Raw genomic sequence first — 15,402 nt, 5'->3', positions numbered from 1 at the left:
GAAGTCAGGTTATTGGTTACCTTTGGGGGTAGTAACTGGTAGGGGAAATGGATTCTGGGGATGCTGGTAATGCTGTTTCTTGATCCGAATCTGGGTAGTAGAGTGTGCTCAGTTTGTGAAAATTGCACTAAACTGTACACTTACAATACATGCTCTTTTCTTCACTATATATTGTACTTCACTGTAAAAATTTTTTTAAATGACTTTTAGGTGCTCTAACTTTTAGGAACAGATTAGTTTCCTGTCTGCACCTAAACCTGCCAACAACTTCCATATTTACCCTTCACAGTGACCCTGAGGGCAATGAAGGCAAGGGAAACCATAAGGGTGCAGACAGCCTCTCAAACTTTTTTCAATGGATATTCTCCCAAGTCAGAGTTTACATAGATAAAGAAATGTAAGTAGTATTTCTACAGAGAGGTGGCTGCAGGGGAGGGAGTGGGGGATGGGACAGACTTTAGCTGCTCCAATATCCTTTAGCGCTCCACCCAGCTTATCCTAAATTTGCAATCTATTTTTTAATAGATTGTGCTTAATACGATATACAAATGTCACTTCAGCCATCCCATATAAACAACAATATAGGAAAAAGGTCCTGTGCCTGCTCTGCAAACAGTTACCCTGAGACAGGAAGGAAGGGGGCAGGGCACCGTCATTAAAAGAATGGCACAACCATTAAGAAGAATAGGATACCACAAAAGCCGATTAGACCCTACTAGGCCCAAGATGGCAGAAGAGTTGACTTCCAGTAGACCTAGAGACTCATTACACACTCACTGTAATACATTAGCAGGTTAAATGACACCCACAGGTGCCATGACAGTTCCAAGGCCAACCAAAAAAGGCACAAAAGTGGGTGGTGCCCCAATTCCTGGAAATCCCCACCCCTTCTCCAAGATGTTAGAATATTCCTCTCACTTGTTAGCCTATGAAATTACCCAGCCCTTAAAAACTAACCACCCCCGCACCTCTGGTGCTCTTGCCTTCTGAGATGGCCCACGCTCTACGGAGTGGGTATCTCCCTAAATAAACCTTTCACTTTACTATATCTCGCTCTTGAATTCTTTCCAGCGAGAAGTCAAGGACCCTCACTTGGCAGCCTGTCCCAGGGACTCACCCGAGACCTGGGATATGACCATCCTCTTGTGCCCCATTTTTTCCTACAACAGTCCCAGCCACCAGCCCCTCCCCAAACCTTCTGGCAATCAGATTGGTTTCCTAAAAACTCCCATGTCTAAGAGTGCTCCCCGAATGCCGGATTGCCTGTTAACTCCTGGTTTGACTCTTGTGGAAGTCAAGCGGGGAAGGTGGACGCACCCTCTGACTATATTTCATAAATCCTTAGTTCTGCAGTCATTATGACCATGGAGTGTGGCAGGAAAAAGCCAGTCTGGCAGCAGCTCAGAATTGTCCCTGTCCCTCTGCAGAACACAATTCTCCACCAACAGCTAGACTCCAGTTCTATACACCAGCAAATCTCTCTCTACCCTTGCTCTTCTCAAGCTTTTACAAACCCTATTCTGAATCCCCACCAGCCGCCCCGCCCCCCTCCTCACCCCGCCGTGGTTCAACCCCACAGAACCCAATCTACCTGGTTTAAATGAGTTCCACACATAGTCCCTAAGCCTCCACCCTCTTTATTCTTACGGAATTTTTGGCTACTATGCAAATAGATTGAGTGAACTTTATTCAAGAGGCAAAATAAGAGGTGGGGTGTAATTGACAAACTAATTTGTTAATTTATTCAATAAGGTGCCAGCATTGTGGTGCAAGTTACAGGGAATGGGAAAAAGTTAATTTGTGTAAATCATCAGATTGCATCATTTTCCTACTAAAAACTGTCCAATTTTTTTCCCCATGTTAGAATAAGAGCCAGACAACAAACACTTGGGGAAAAAAACTCGTTTAAAATTACCATTATTTTTATTTGTCTTTAGTTATGAAATTTATTCTAAAGCGATACAAAAATGCAAAGGTGATGGAATTCTTGACTTATGTGTCGTTTTAAACGTAGTTTGTCCAGTGGGCAGAAACGGAGGGGGCGAACCTCACAGTACCAACTCCAATTGTCATTAAACTCTCCGGTAACCCCACATTAGTAGTCTTCCTTTTTGCAACTCTTTATTACAAACACCGCGAGAACAGAGTAGTCCCTTTGGCCCCTCCCCTCAAGCCAACTCAACCCACCCACTTCTCCCCTGACGTCAGCGGCGCGCCGGAGCGCGTGAACACCGTGGGAGGAAGTGCTCTCGGCGGAAGTGATCGCTTCGTGAATCATCGGTGGGATGATCGCCGGCCGGCTCTATCTAAGGCTGCTGCGAGCATCCTCCAAGTCCATGGCTAAGCGCCCACTCGAGGGTGTGCCCCCCTCCAGGGGTCTACACGCGGGGCGCGGGCCCAGAAGGCTCTCCATCGAAGGCAACATTGGTAAGGGCCGGAAAGTAGCTGCCAAGCCTCGGCCTCCGTAGAGCAGGTGCCTGAGAGGTTGGGAAAGGGGGCCTGGAACCCCCTCCCTCTCGAGCAGATGCGGCCGGACTGCTTGTTCTGAGCTGCCAAACCTTTCCCCTCTCAAGGTGCGCTGTGGGCCTTTGCCAGTTGGATTTTTCAGACGTCAGGCCTCAGTACTCTCCCACAGGGACAGGTTTATTGAGGCATAAAAGCCACGCAGTCCGTAGATAGGACAAGAGCTAGCTTGTTTTGGTAGAGAAAAATGGAAGCGACAAGGAGCAGGGTGCAATTTCTTTGTTCTCCTAAGGTAAGGTTGCCAGATTTAGGGGAGAAAAAGAGGATGCCCATTTAAAATAGCAGTTCCGATAACGAATAATATTTTAGTGTGTGTCCTATGCAATATTTGGAACATACACTAAAACAAAAAAACCTAAAATTCAAATTTAAGTGGGTGTCCTTATTTTATCTGGCAACCCTACCCTAAGAGAGTTCCTAAACTCCAGTCATTCAGATACCACTTTCACTATTTTTGCCATGTCTCTTTGCTGTTCCCACTATAATTTCTTAGCATTTTTCTTAGAAGCAGCTCACTTTTTAAACTTAAAAACGTGTGTTAAATTAAAAATAACTGTTATAAGAGAGAATAGAAGTCCAGTACCTTAAATAAAAATAATTTTAAAATAAAATAAAAACATTTCAGTGTTACTAAATGTTTCTAATGTTACTAAATCCTTACTTGAGGCTTTTACCTGCTAAAGTGCTGAGCCCTAAAAAGGGATTAGCAAGTGTTAAGTATTGAAGACATTCTAGCAGCAAACTGAGAATTTCTCAGTTTACAAATTAAACATATAGCCCTTTGAACAACTTCCATATTCCAGCACTGTTCCTGGCACTGAGGATGCAGCAGTGAACAGAACAAATAAAAGTCTCTGCTCTCAGGGAACCCTAGTAGAGAGAGACAGACTATAAACAATATAAAGTAAGCAAAGTAAACAGTATGTTAGATAATGAGTGTGATGGAGAAAATTCAGGGATGAGGGATTGAGGGAAGTTGCAGTTTTAAATTGAATGATCAAGACAGGCCTCACTGAGAAAGTGACATTTGAGCAAAAACCTGAAGAAGGTGAAGGAGTGAACCATGTGGATAATGGGGAGAAGAATCTTCCAGGCAAAGGGAAGACCAAGTGCAAAGGCCCTGAGGTGGGAAGCGTGTTCAGGGAACAGGCAGAAAGTCGTTGTGGCTGGAGTGGAGTGTGCAAGGGGGAAGGTGGGGGGAGATGAGGTCAGTTGGTAAGAGGTGGCTAGATTGTATAGACTGTATAGTCCATTATGGATTTTTACTCTGGTTGAGATGGGAAACTGTTGGAAGGTTTGAGCAGTCAAGTGACATGATATGACTTAGATTATAAAAAGATCACTCTGGCTGATATGTTGAAAATAGAAGGTGTCAGGAAGTTGTTGCAATGATGAGTTATGATGTGTTGGACCAGGATGGTAACAGTGGAGGTGGTGAGGAGTGATTAGATTCTACTTTCATTTAAGGTAGGGTACACTGGATTTGGTAACAGGAGCATGTGGAGTATAAGATAAAGAGGGGTCAGTGATAACTCTAATCATTTTGGCCTGAGCAACTTGAAAGACAAGAGTTCCAGTTTTCTTAGATGGAGAAGTGTGGGAAGAACAGCCTGGGGGAAGAGGGTCAAGTTTTTGCTTTTAGGCATGTTAGGTTTTTATATGCTTACTAGATATGTAAGTAGGATTGTTGAATAGTCAGTTGGATATATGAGTCCAGAGTTGAGAGTCTCCCTGGACTGGAGTTATACATGTAGGTGGTATTTAAAGCCAGGAGCCTGTGTGTGTTGATGAAAAGGACCACGTCCTGGGCACGCAAATATTAGAGAGATTGAAGCAATAGGAAGGAACCAGCAAAAGAGACTGAGAAGAAATGACCACTGAAATAGGAAAGCCAAAAGAATGATATGCTGGAAACCAAGCGAAGGTGTTCAGGAAAGGAATGATTGACTGTGTAATGCTGTTTAAGTAATGGAGCTCTTTGGTGAACTTGAGCAATTTATAGGAGTTGGGGGGGGGTGAAAGTCTGATTGCATAAGTTCCAGAAGAATGGGAGGTGAGGCATGGGAGGCAGTGGGTTAAGACAACTATTTGCAAGTTTTCCTAGGAAGGGGAGACGTGGGGTGGTAGCTGAAATGGGAAGAGGGTTGAAAAGGTGGTTTTTTTCATTTTTTTTTTCTTTTTGTAAGAGGAATTAGATGATATTTATAAGCTGGTAGAGAGGGAAAAGATTGGTGAAACAGGAGAGAGGATAGACTTTCCAGAGTGATTTTAGTAAGCAAGAAGGAATGGAATTTCTTGCCCAAGTGGAGAGAGGTTGGCTTTACCTAGGAGCACAGTTTATCCCTAATAACGGGATGAATGGCAACATAAATGATTACTGACTCTAGCAGGAGTGGCAGGAACTTGGTGAAGGTGTTCTGGTTGTGTCTGTTTTCTCGGTGAAATAAGAAGAAAGATCAGCCAAGAGTGAGTGTGAGGAGAGAGGAAAGACATGAAATAGTCTGGTGAGGGCTTCCCTGGTGGCGCAGTGGTTGAGAGTCCGCCTGCTGATGCAGGGGACATGGGTTCATGCCCCGGTCCGGGGGGATCCCACATGCCGCGGAGCGGCTGGGCCTGTGAGCCATGGCCACTGAGCCTGCACGTCCAGAGCCTGTGCTCCGCAACGGGAGAGGCCACAACAGTGAGAGGCCCGTGTACCGCAAAAAAAAAAAAACAACTAGTCTGGTGAGTGAGCAGAAGAAATATAGAATTGCTGGGCGGCATTAAGGACCCATTTGGACTTAGTGGTCTTGAATTTAAAGTGAGACCAGTCACCACAGCTGTGTGTTTTTCTCCAGCCAAATCAGAAACATTGAAAGGAATGAGAAGGGCTGCCTGCCTCATGGTGTTATTTAAAGATGTTCTGTCCCGTACTTTGGGAAACATGCCCCTAAAGGAAGCTCTGTCCTCAGAGCCCAGAGAGGTACAGAGTATTTCACAAAGTAAGTGGTTTGGACAGACCATCAGGTGAGGTTTGAGCTGCCTCTCCCAATTTTCCTGACCTTTTCTTCTTCACCTTTCCAGATTTCTATGCATCCTTCTTGCGTTCTCATGCAGTCCTTTAAGGAACTCACAACTAAGTGGGAGGAGCAGACTTCTAAACATAATTTCTGTGCTGTGTGATGAGTGCTATGTTTGGACATGGAAACTCAGAATCTCTGGGGTAGGAATTCCTACCCTAGAGGAAAGAGTGTTCCAGGCACAGGAAGTAACACTTGCCAACGCAGAGCCTGAAGAAACATGCAGTTTTAATATCAGGCTTGTGCCTGAAGTTTAAAGGGCCTGTGAGAGGATAGCAGAACAAGAGTTTGGAAGGGTAGGATATGCCAGACGTTGAACAGCTAGGAGTTTCTCGTGTAGGCTGTGGGAGGATACTGAAGACTTAAGGCCAGTATGTGCCATGGCCACATTGATTTTTAAAAGGGAATTGGCTAGAATGAATAAATAAAAAGAAAGCTTCATAAAGCAGGCACTTTGTATGTCTCATTTGCTATAGTACCCATCGTACCTTGCATCCAATTTGTTGAATGTATGAATAGGAATAGAGTTTGGAGTAGACAGACTAGGTTTTGTGGCTATTGTAGTCGTTGGAGGGAGGGAAGATGTAGGCCTGAACAGAGAGAATGGCGGAACAGAGAAGACATGACGGTTTGAGAAAGAGTTTGGAAGTGGGATTGACAGGACTTGGTGGCCACTTGGAGGTGAGGGATAAGGAGGTTTAATTTGGACAGTGACTCTGAAAACTGAGGATGGGAATAAAGGAAGAGGAAGTCTGGGGAGGTAAGAGTGATGCTTGGAGGAGGTGCCTCTGAGACAAACAGAGATAGATGTTCTGAGGTAGATTAGGGTACGTGCCTGCAGTGAAGAGACAGATTGGAGCTGAGATCTCAGCTATGGAAGTTGTTGACTTGTGGGGGTAGTTGTTGCAGCCTTGGAAGTGAATGCAGTTGCCTAAAGAAAGTGTAACTGATGAGAAGTGGACTGGGGGACCTTAATCTGGCTCTTTCTAGTTTTGTCTCCTATTATTCTCCATCACCCCACACACTGTGATGACTCTCCCTGGACAGAATGGGGCACCTCCTCCTCTGTGTGCTCACATAACATTTTGTACCCTCAACTGCTGTAAGCACTTGAGTTCTGTTGAGATTGTCTGCACCTTCAGTACCTTCCCTGGGTTAGCCACGTAGTGTCTTGTTCATCTTTGTGTCACCAGCACCTAACCCACACCTGGCCCATTGTACTCATTCAGTGTTTACCAGATACTTGAATCCTGTGGTGTGATATCCATGTGGAAGTTAGTCATTGGTGTCCACAGAGGAAATACGGTAAACTGCTTTTACTATCAGATCAAATAGTTATCTTGTTCTCTAACCACAGGTGGCATCCCCCCAAATGAGAGTATCCATTCAGGAAACCTGAACAGGGGAAGGTGAACCCCTGTCCCAGCTGAAGTTAGATATGTTTATCATAGAGTTAGATATGCTTTTCTTGTAGTCCTGCTGCTCTACATCTTAATCTGATCCTGCGGATGCAGATGGCAGCATGTAAGGAAAATGGATCAGTGAAGTAGCAAGTAAGGGCATCTAGCCTGTGTTATGAGCCATATGCCATGTGTGATTAAGAGTCAAAAGCTTGGAACCTAGAATCCCTTAAAATCTGAAAAATAAAATACCTAGCCTATCTATTAAGTGTGTTCATCACTAAAGTGTATTATCGCCTTCCAAAGCCAGTTATTTTATGATTACAGACCTAAATTGAAGAAAGGATCGCCGCAGGAAATACTGTCAGTGAGTCAACTCAGACTAGTCTCACTTTGTTTTATTTTGTTTTTCTTTTTGTTTTTTTCATTTTGATTTTCAAAGACCCAACAGAGAAGAAACCTCACTTTTGCCATCTAGAGACTTGTATGTAAAGCAGTGGAGAGCTTCCCTAAATAACATATCCTCCAGCATTCAAAATTAGTGATTTAACATCACTAATGTCATCTTTTACTCCCATTAAGTATAAACATTTGGGCAAGAATTCTAGGGGAAAAAAAGACCTATTTAATCCAAACATTGTATCCAATATACAGTGTTTGGAATAAGTTGGATTCTCTGTTTCTGTGATTCACCTCATTCCATCCATCCATCTCCATTCTTAGCACCTGGCCGGATACTCAGGATGCAAAGGAAATAAGGTTAGTCCCTGTCTTCAGAAAGTGAGCTCCCAGTCTAGAGGGAGAGAGTGGTGAGTCAACAAATAATTACAGTGTGATGCCTCTGTAGACCAGAGCAGGCAGTAATTAACTCTGCCCAAGGATAAAGTGGAGCTGGAGAGAGTTCAAGGAGACCTCACTGAGAAGGTGACAGTGAAAGGATGAATCAGCTGGTGGGCAGAGGTGGTGAGGGCATTCCAGATCAGCAAGGGTCTCATGCTAAACGCAGAAGTTTGAGTTGTACTCTGGAAGCTGTGAGGAACTTTTTTTTTTAACAACAAATTTTTTTTTCTCATGAAAAGAAGATAAAAGTAATCAGGGCTGAAATATATCAAGTTTCTTTTAAGTCAGCTGAGTGATTTTTTTTTCCCAGAATGCTTTTAGGCTCAGAGCCTGTTTGATCCTGGGTGCTTAGCCTTGATATAAGTTCCTTGAGGGCAGCACCTCAGCTCACTTCATCATTTTAGTTATAGTACCCACCATTAGTGGCTACTCTGTAAACATCTGTTGGTTGAATGAATGAATGCAGCATCAAATGTAGTTCCTGAAATAAAGGCTTTAAATTTTCTTTGGAAGAATTTTTTTGTTTAAAGATAGGCAGCTTTATATTTACTGCTTTTGTTTGCTTTTTGGTACAGGGTTTTACATCTTGTTCAGAAGAAAATGCCTGAAGATGATGGTATATTTAAAGAGGCTGCCATGGACTACTATATTAAATTTAAAATAATACATCATTTTGAGTGTTACATCAGATACTATTATCTTACTACTAGCTTTTAGTATAATGTAGCTATAACAGACATTGTAGTTTATAGAAAAATTTGTAGGAGAAAAGAACTATTATTTAGGAAGAGATGAATGTTAACAACAGAACTCTTTGATCCAGCCTGTGGAATGACGATCCTGGTGCTAATAAAAATCAACATGTTGATATAATGTACTCTAACAAAGTACCTCCCACCCTTTCTCAAGTCATGGCACACATAATAAAGTACAGTGATAGCCAAGGCCCTAAAGGAAGATTTAATGCTGCTTATGACATCTGATACCTCCCAAATTTCATGATATTAAAAAGTATATTGAAAGAGAACAGTTAAGCTGGGATCTAACTTAATTGTGATAAGTCTGAGATAATGATATCAAAAGAGGCTAGTGCTCAGCATAGAGACAGAGGGAGGCATTTGTCATTTGGCCCTGCCTGAAGAAGAGAGACTTTGGTGCATACAGATGTTCTGCTCATTAGGAGGAGGCCAGCGTAGCAGTGGAAAAGCAGAGAACGCCTTTCTTATGAGACCCCTGGGAATACTTTAAAACATTTGTCTTAAAAAAAAATACAAAACTTCTTTTTTATATACATTTTATTTTTTTACTTTTTAATTATTTTAACATCTTTATTGGAGTATAATTGCTTTACAATGGTGTGTTAGTTTCTGCTTTATAACGAAGTGAATCAGTTATACATATACATATGTTCCCATATCTCTTCCCTCTTGCGTCTCCCTCCCTCCCACCCTCCCGATCCCACCCCTCTAGGTGGTCACAAAGCACTGAGCTGATTTCCCTGTGCTATGCGGCTGCTTCCCCCTAGCTATCTGTTTTACGTTTGGTAGTGTATATATGTCCATGCCACTCTCTCAGTTTGTCACAGCTTACCCTTCCCCCTCTCCATATCCTCAAGTCCATGCTCTAGTAGGTCTGTGTCTTTATTCCCGTCTTACCCCTAGGTTCTTCATGACCTTTTTTTTTTTTCTTAGATTCCATATATATGTGTTAGCATATGGTATTTGTCTTTCTCTTTCTGACTTACTTCACTCTGTATGACAGACTCTTGGTCCATCCACCTCACTACAAATAACTCAATTTCGTTTCTTTTTATGGCTGAGTAATATTCCATTGTATATATGTGCCACATCTTCTTTATGCATTCATCCAATGATGGACACTTAGGTTGTTTCCATCTCCGGGCTACTGTAAATAGAGCTGCAATGAACATTTTGGTACATGACTCTTTTTGAATTATGGTTTTCTCAGGGTATATGCCCAGTAGTGGGATTGCTGGGTCGTATGGTAGTTCTATTTGTAGTTTTTTAAGGAACCTCCATACTGTTCTCCATAGTGGCTGAACCAATTCACATTCCCACCAGCAGTGCAAGAGGGTTCCCTTTTCTCCACAGCCTCTCCAGCATTTATTGTTTCTAGATTTTTTGATGATGGCCATTCTGACTGGTGTGAGATGATATCTCATTGTAGTTTTGATTTGCATTTCTCTAATGATTAATGATGTTGAGCATTCTTTCATGTGTTTGTTGGCAGTCTGTATATCTTCTTTGGAGAAATGTCTATTTAGGTCTTCTGCCCATTTTTGGATTGGGTTGTTTGGTTTTTTGTTATTGAGCTGCATGAGCTGCTTATAAATTTTGGAGGTTAATTCTTTGTCAGTTGCTTCATTTGCAAATATTTTCTCCCATTCTGAGGGTTGTCTTTTGGTCTTGTTTATGGTTTCCTTTGCTGTGCAAAAGCTTTGAAGTTTCATTAGGTCCCATTTGTTTATTTTTGTTTTTATTTCCATTTCTCTAGGAGGTGGGCCAAAAAGAATCTTGCTGTGATTTATGTCACAGAGTGTTCTGCCTATGTTTTCCTCTAAGAGTTTGATAGTTTCTGGCCTTACATTTAGGTCTTTAATCCATTTTGAGCTTATTTTTGTGTATGGTGTTAGGGAGTGATCTAGTCTCATACTTTTACATGTCTCTGTCCAGTTTTCCCAGCACCACTTATTGAAGAGGCTGTCTTTTCTCCACTGTATATTCTTGCCTCCTTTATCAAAGATAAGGTGACCATATGTGCATGGGTTTATCTCTGGGCTTTCTATCCTGTTCCATTGATCTATATTTCTGTTTTACAAAACTTCTTAAAAGGAAGAAAAAAACTATTACAGTCAGGTATCATAGCTTTAAAAAAGTTATGTCTAGTTTTAATATAAATACATACTTTTGAATTATTTTTTAAAATAATTATTCCATATCTGTGGGTGGTGCCTGGCGCAGCTGAGTTCCCTTGGAATGCAGTTTTAAGAAATGCCGCCCTATGGAAAATTACCCAGGCTCTCCGAGCCCTACAGCATCATGGATGGCAAAGCTCCTAGGACCTTCCACCACGATTTACTGTCGTTCTTTGCTGAAACTCTGGCTTCTCATTGCTAAACTGGATTTCCAAAAGCTTTGAAATGGGGGATGGTGTGCAAGGTGGGGGTGTTGCCCTGGTGTGACTGTTTCTAATTGGAACTGTATATTTCCCATTACATCTCATTTATTGGCATTCCGGGTTTTGTGTGTTTAAATGGCATAAGTCGGTTTCTCAGAGTACTGACTGCCCTTCTGATCTCAGAGGTGAAGTTGGTACGCCCTAACCCTCAGCGCCCTTCCTTTCCATCTGCAATCGTTCCTTGGGTAGTTGTTTTTAACTTTTAAAAAATTTAAGTAATTCTAACAACCATTCAACCCCACCCATCTTACAAATCAGTTACCTTCATCTTTTCATATTAATTAAAATAATTTTTCAGCCCATAGCCAGAGACCATGTTTTAGGCTTAATCACCAACCTGCAATCTAAATATTGACTATCTGTGCCAAATATTTTAAAGTAGGGACTATTCAGGACAGGTAGGTATCTAATAATAAACAAATTCAACCAATTTGTATTTCCTGCAACTCTGTTGGGCACTCCATGACAAGCCCAAAGGGTTTTATTTAGTAGTCTGGGATGTGGTTTTGGAACCCATATTTTTAAAAAACCACCTCTGTTGATTGTGATCAGATTGTTCTAGATAGCAATCTCCAGTATAAGTCTGCCTCACGATCACTTGGGGCATGCTTTAAAAATGTGGATTCCTGTGATCCAACCTCAGAGATTCAGATCCTGTTAGGAAACCAAAATTGAGGCTCATGAAACAATCAAAACAATTAAATGCTAAATGTATCAGAGGCAGTTAATAAATATTGCTTGTTTGATTCAGCTGCCCAATGTGGTAGGAATTTGGTGTGAGCTGGAGATGTCCTGAACTTTGCGGAAGAGGTGGGCCTTATGCTTAGTGGGGGAAGGGATTTAGACACAGGCTGAGCAGAGCAGGGGAAGGCATTTGTTCACTGAAGTGTGGGAGGAGCAGAGGCTGAGCACATGTGCAAAGGCACACAGGAGTTGGGTGGAGGTGGGACTGAGAGATGAGTGTGACTGTACAAGATGTACAGATTTATGTGTTTGTTCTTTACCCTGTGTGTTCAGAGAGGAGTTGGAGTGGTGTGTAATAAATGTCAGATATTGGATGTGTGGGCTCTTCTGCTGAGATGTCTCTTTGCTCCTGATCAGTAACTATGAGTGGCTGATAGAATTGACTGGAAGGGTGCCTCCCCCTTCCTTCTCTTCCTTCCATTTGGGTTCCTCCTAAGGGTAGAACTCACTTGAGAAAGATCACCTCTCATAGGGGAGATTGAGCTCCAAGCACATTGTTATGGTTCATGTTTTGATTTTCAACAAATGTGGGTTTCGTAGGGAAGTGGAATTAACAATGTATTACTTGTTTTATTCATTCAGCTAGGTCATTAGTCTGGGCTTTGGTTCCTGCCCTGAAGGAACCCCATCTTCTACTTAGAGAAACAGAATTACAATGGCAGTGATGGAGTCTTACCCAGATTGCCAGGCCAAGCACAAAGGAGCTAATCCAACTTAGAGGCATCAGGGTCCTGAAAGCCTTCACACAGGAGGTGTATCTGAGCAGAATCTGAAGATTGAGTAGGAGTTGGCCAGGTGAGGAGAAAGCATATGCAAAGTCACATTTGCAGCAGACAGCATGGCATGATTAGAGTTGCAAAGAGTTTGGTCCGTTGGGAGCTCAGGATGCCTGAAGGGAAGTGAGGCAGAGAGGTCTATGCAGGGGCCAGATTTTGATGTGTTTTATAGGCCATGCTAAAGGGTTTGAATTTTGTTGTGAAGGCAATAGGGAGCTGCCAGAGGATTTTAAGCAGTGTTACTTTGTGTTCAGTGTGGCTGCAGTATGAATGATGGATTGAAGAGGGCAAGGCCAGAGCTGGAGAGGCAAGAAATGAAAGCCTGGTCTTGAGCAGGAGGTGGGAATAGAGAGGAAAGGACAGATGTGGAAATTTTAGAAGGCAGGTTCAAAAGCAGTTGGTGGCCACTTGAGGTTTGGCAGAGAAGGAAGAAGTCCTGACTGAGTGGATAGTGCTGTCTCTTACCCTGCGGTTGGGATATGGGAGAAAGCTCAGTTTGGTGGGGAAGATGATGAGTTCATTTATGGAATATATTGACTTTGAGTTGTTTCTAGGACATCCAAGTGGAAATGTCTGGAGGGCTCTTAGATAGTGAGTCTGGAATTCAGGAAGGTATGGGCTAGATGTTGGTGTAAATGGGAAAAGAGAACTTGAATGTTGTGGTACTAGGTTAATTTCATCTCCAAAGTATTTCTCAAAGCAATCACTGCTTTCTACCTCTTCTGCTCTCTCCTTGGTTGAAGCTACTGTTATCTTCTAACTGGTCTGCCTAATTCTACATCAGTGCAACAGCAGGTGGAGTGGTCTTTTAAAAATGAGCTGGTCTTTTAAAAATGACATGGTCATTTCCCTGCTTAAAACCCATCATCACTGATATCCCATTGCCCTTAGAATAGAATTCAAACTTTTTACCATGGTACAGGGCCCCCCATGTGACCTGGCCCTGGCCTGCCTACCAGCCTCTCCACACTCATTTTGAGCCATTCTTCTCCCTCGTTTGACCACACTGTCACTTCAGGGCCACAGATACCTCTTCTGTCTTCTTGTACGCCGTTTTTCTCTTTTCCCAACCTTTCCCCCACTCTTGGCCTGACCAGTCCTTGTCTTTCAGGTCTCACCTCAGGTAACATTTTTCAGAGGAACCTTCCTTGATCTCCTGAGCTACATTAGAGCCATCCTGCATTTTTCTTTCCTAGCACTTAATACAATTTGTTATTAGTTACTCATGTGTTTATTTGGTATCCGTCTCTCGTACAAGCTCTGTGAGGGCAAAATCCATCCTGTGTTTTGTTTACCATTGTACCTCCAGTGCCGGACAGTCTGAGCACATAATAGCACTCCCTGAATATTGGTTAGATTTGTTGAATGAATGAGGGTCATTGTCTTCATTTTCTATCTTGAAAAACTTGTAATTTTTATACTGTCACCGAATAAATAGGACTGTGCGATTCAAGCTTTACAACACATGTAGCTGATTTCATCTACTTTTGAGAGTCTATTCCATTTTTAACTGTTATTAAATACTCTTTTCCTCTGAGAGGTTGGGACATTAAAATTACAAATCAAATCTTAAGGGTATTTTTCCTCCCTGTTGCCTGCATTCATTATGGTGACTGGTTAGTCTGACAGTGATGTGGCTGCTGAGTTTTGAAATTGGAAAAACTGGTACTTGTTCCCTTGAGTTGGGCATTTGTGACAGAGTTTAATAGCAGCCTTCTCCTGCAACCCTGATTTGAGATGCATCCCAATACATGCTGTTTGCATTGCAGCTGTGGGAAAATCCACCTTTGTGAAGTTACTCACGAAAACTCACCCAGAGTGGCACGTAGCTACAGAACCTGTAGCAACATGGCAGAATGTCCAGGCTGCTGGCACCCAAAACGTAAGTTTTCAGTTGTGGTGGGTACTTGGCAGGCATAGGTGAATAAACTAATTGTAATAATCTAATTTGCTCTGAGTAGGTGAAGTAGTCCAGTTGGAATCTCCTTTTTAAAATATCAGCACCTTCGTTGCCTAAAGCGACCATGTACACCAGAGAGGATATGACTTGTTTGAATATGTTTAGTTTTGATTTTCTTGGTTTTTACATGTCTATATAAGTGACTGTCTCTGTTCTTTGTGGTTTCCCAAAGCATGTCCAGCCATCCTGGCTTTGAAGATTAATTTTGTCATTCCTACCTTTAAGTATATTACTGAAACTGACCATAAGGATTAGTAGTTAATTATAATGATTTTAACTTAATTGATGAAGTCTTAGAAATTGAAAGGGACCTTAGAGAGCATCTTGTCACATTTTGAGTCAATGCAGAAATAATAGCTAACGTTTATATAAAGTGCATACTATGTACAATGCTATCCCAAGCACTGTACATTCCATGTATGCCTCGTGGCTTAAGCCCTAGTGTCAGGTATGTTGCTTTGGGAGAGCACCAAGCCACCAGCCACATCAGTGTGAGTAGGGAAGAACCAATTTGAACGTGAACACTAGAGGTAGCTGAGGGAGTAGCAGCACCATGCCTCAGTCTCCACAGACTCCTGCAGTCCTGGGAACATTCACTGAGTGCATCATTCTTGTTTTTACAACCTATTGTTAGAAAGTTCTTGTATGAGCCACTTTGCATACCTGTGACTCTGACTCATTGGTTCAAATTCTGCCTGTGAAGTCTTGTAACTTTTCCATATGGCAACCCTTCGTACATTTCTAAGGCAATGATTTGCCTGCTTTTTCTCCCCCTGAAGTCTTCTCTCTTTGAAACCAAATACCATTTTCCTCCAGACTATTTCTCATGCTGAAGTAACTTTGTCTAGGAGATGTGCTCCAGTTTGTTAGTTTTCCATCTAGATTTTAGTAAGAGTGGTACT

General features: G+C 42.3%; 1 protein-coding gene across 9 annotated transcripts in view; it reads left to right on the top strand.

Moving 5' to 3' along the window:
- Positions 1-2,247: 2,247 nt before the first annotated feature.
- The window catches only part of DGUOK (deoxyguanosine kinase), a 36,806-nt gene continuing 23,651 nt past the window's right edge, over positions 2,248-15,402 (top strand). For all 9 annotated transcript variants that reach the window (XR_009544049.1, XR_009544047.1, XR_009544050.1 and 6 more), the window contains exons 1-2: positions 2,248-2,427; positions 14,310-14,422. Coding sequence is in view for 5 of the 9 variants with exons in the window: in XM_060168885.1 (XP_060024868.1) it covers positions 2,286-2,427; positions 14,310-14,422 (255 nt within the window). In the remaining 4 variants the exon portion in view is untranslated. The remainder of the gene's footprint in view (positions 2,428-14,309; positions 14,423-15,402) is intronic.

Source organism: Lagenorhynchus albirostris, chromosome 13 (genome assembly GCF_949774975.1).
Source record: "Lagenorhynchus albirostris chromosome 13, mLagAlb1.1, whole genome shotgun sequence".
Classification (NCBI taxonomy): Eukaryota; Metazoa; Chordata; class Mammalia; order Artiodactyla; family Delphinidae; genus Lagenorhynchus; species Lagenorhynchus albirostris.
This window is presented reverse-complemented; position numbering and strand designations above follow the sequence as displayed.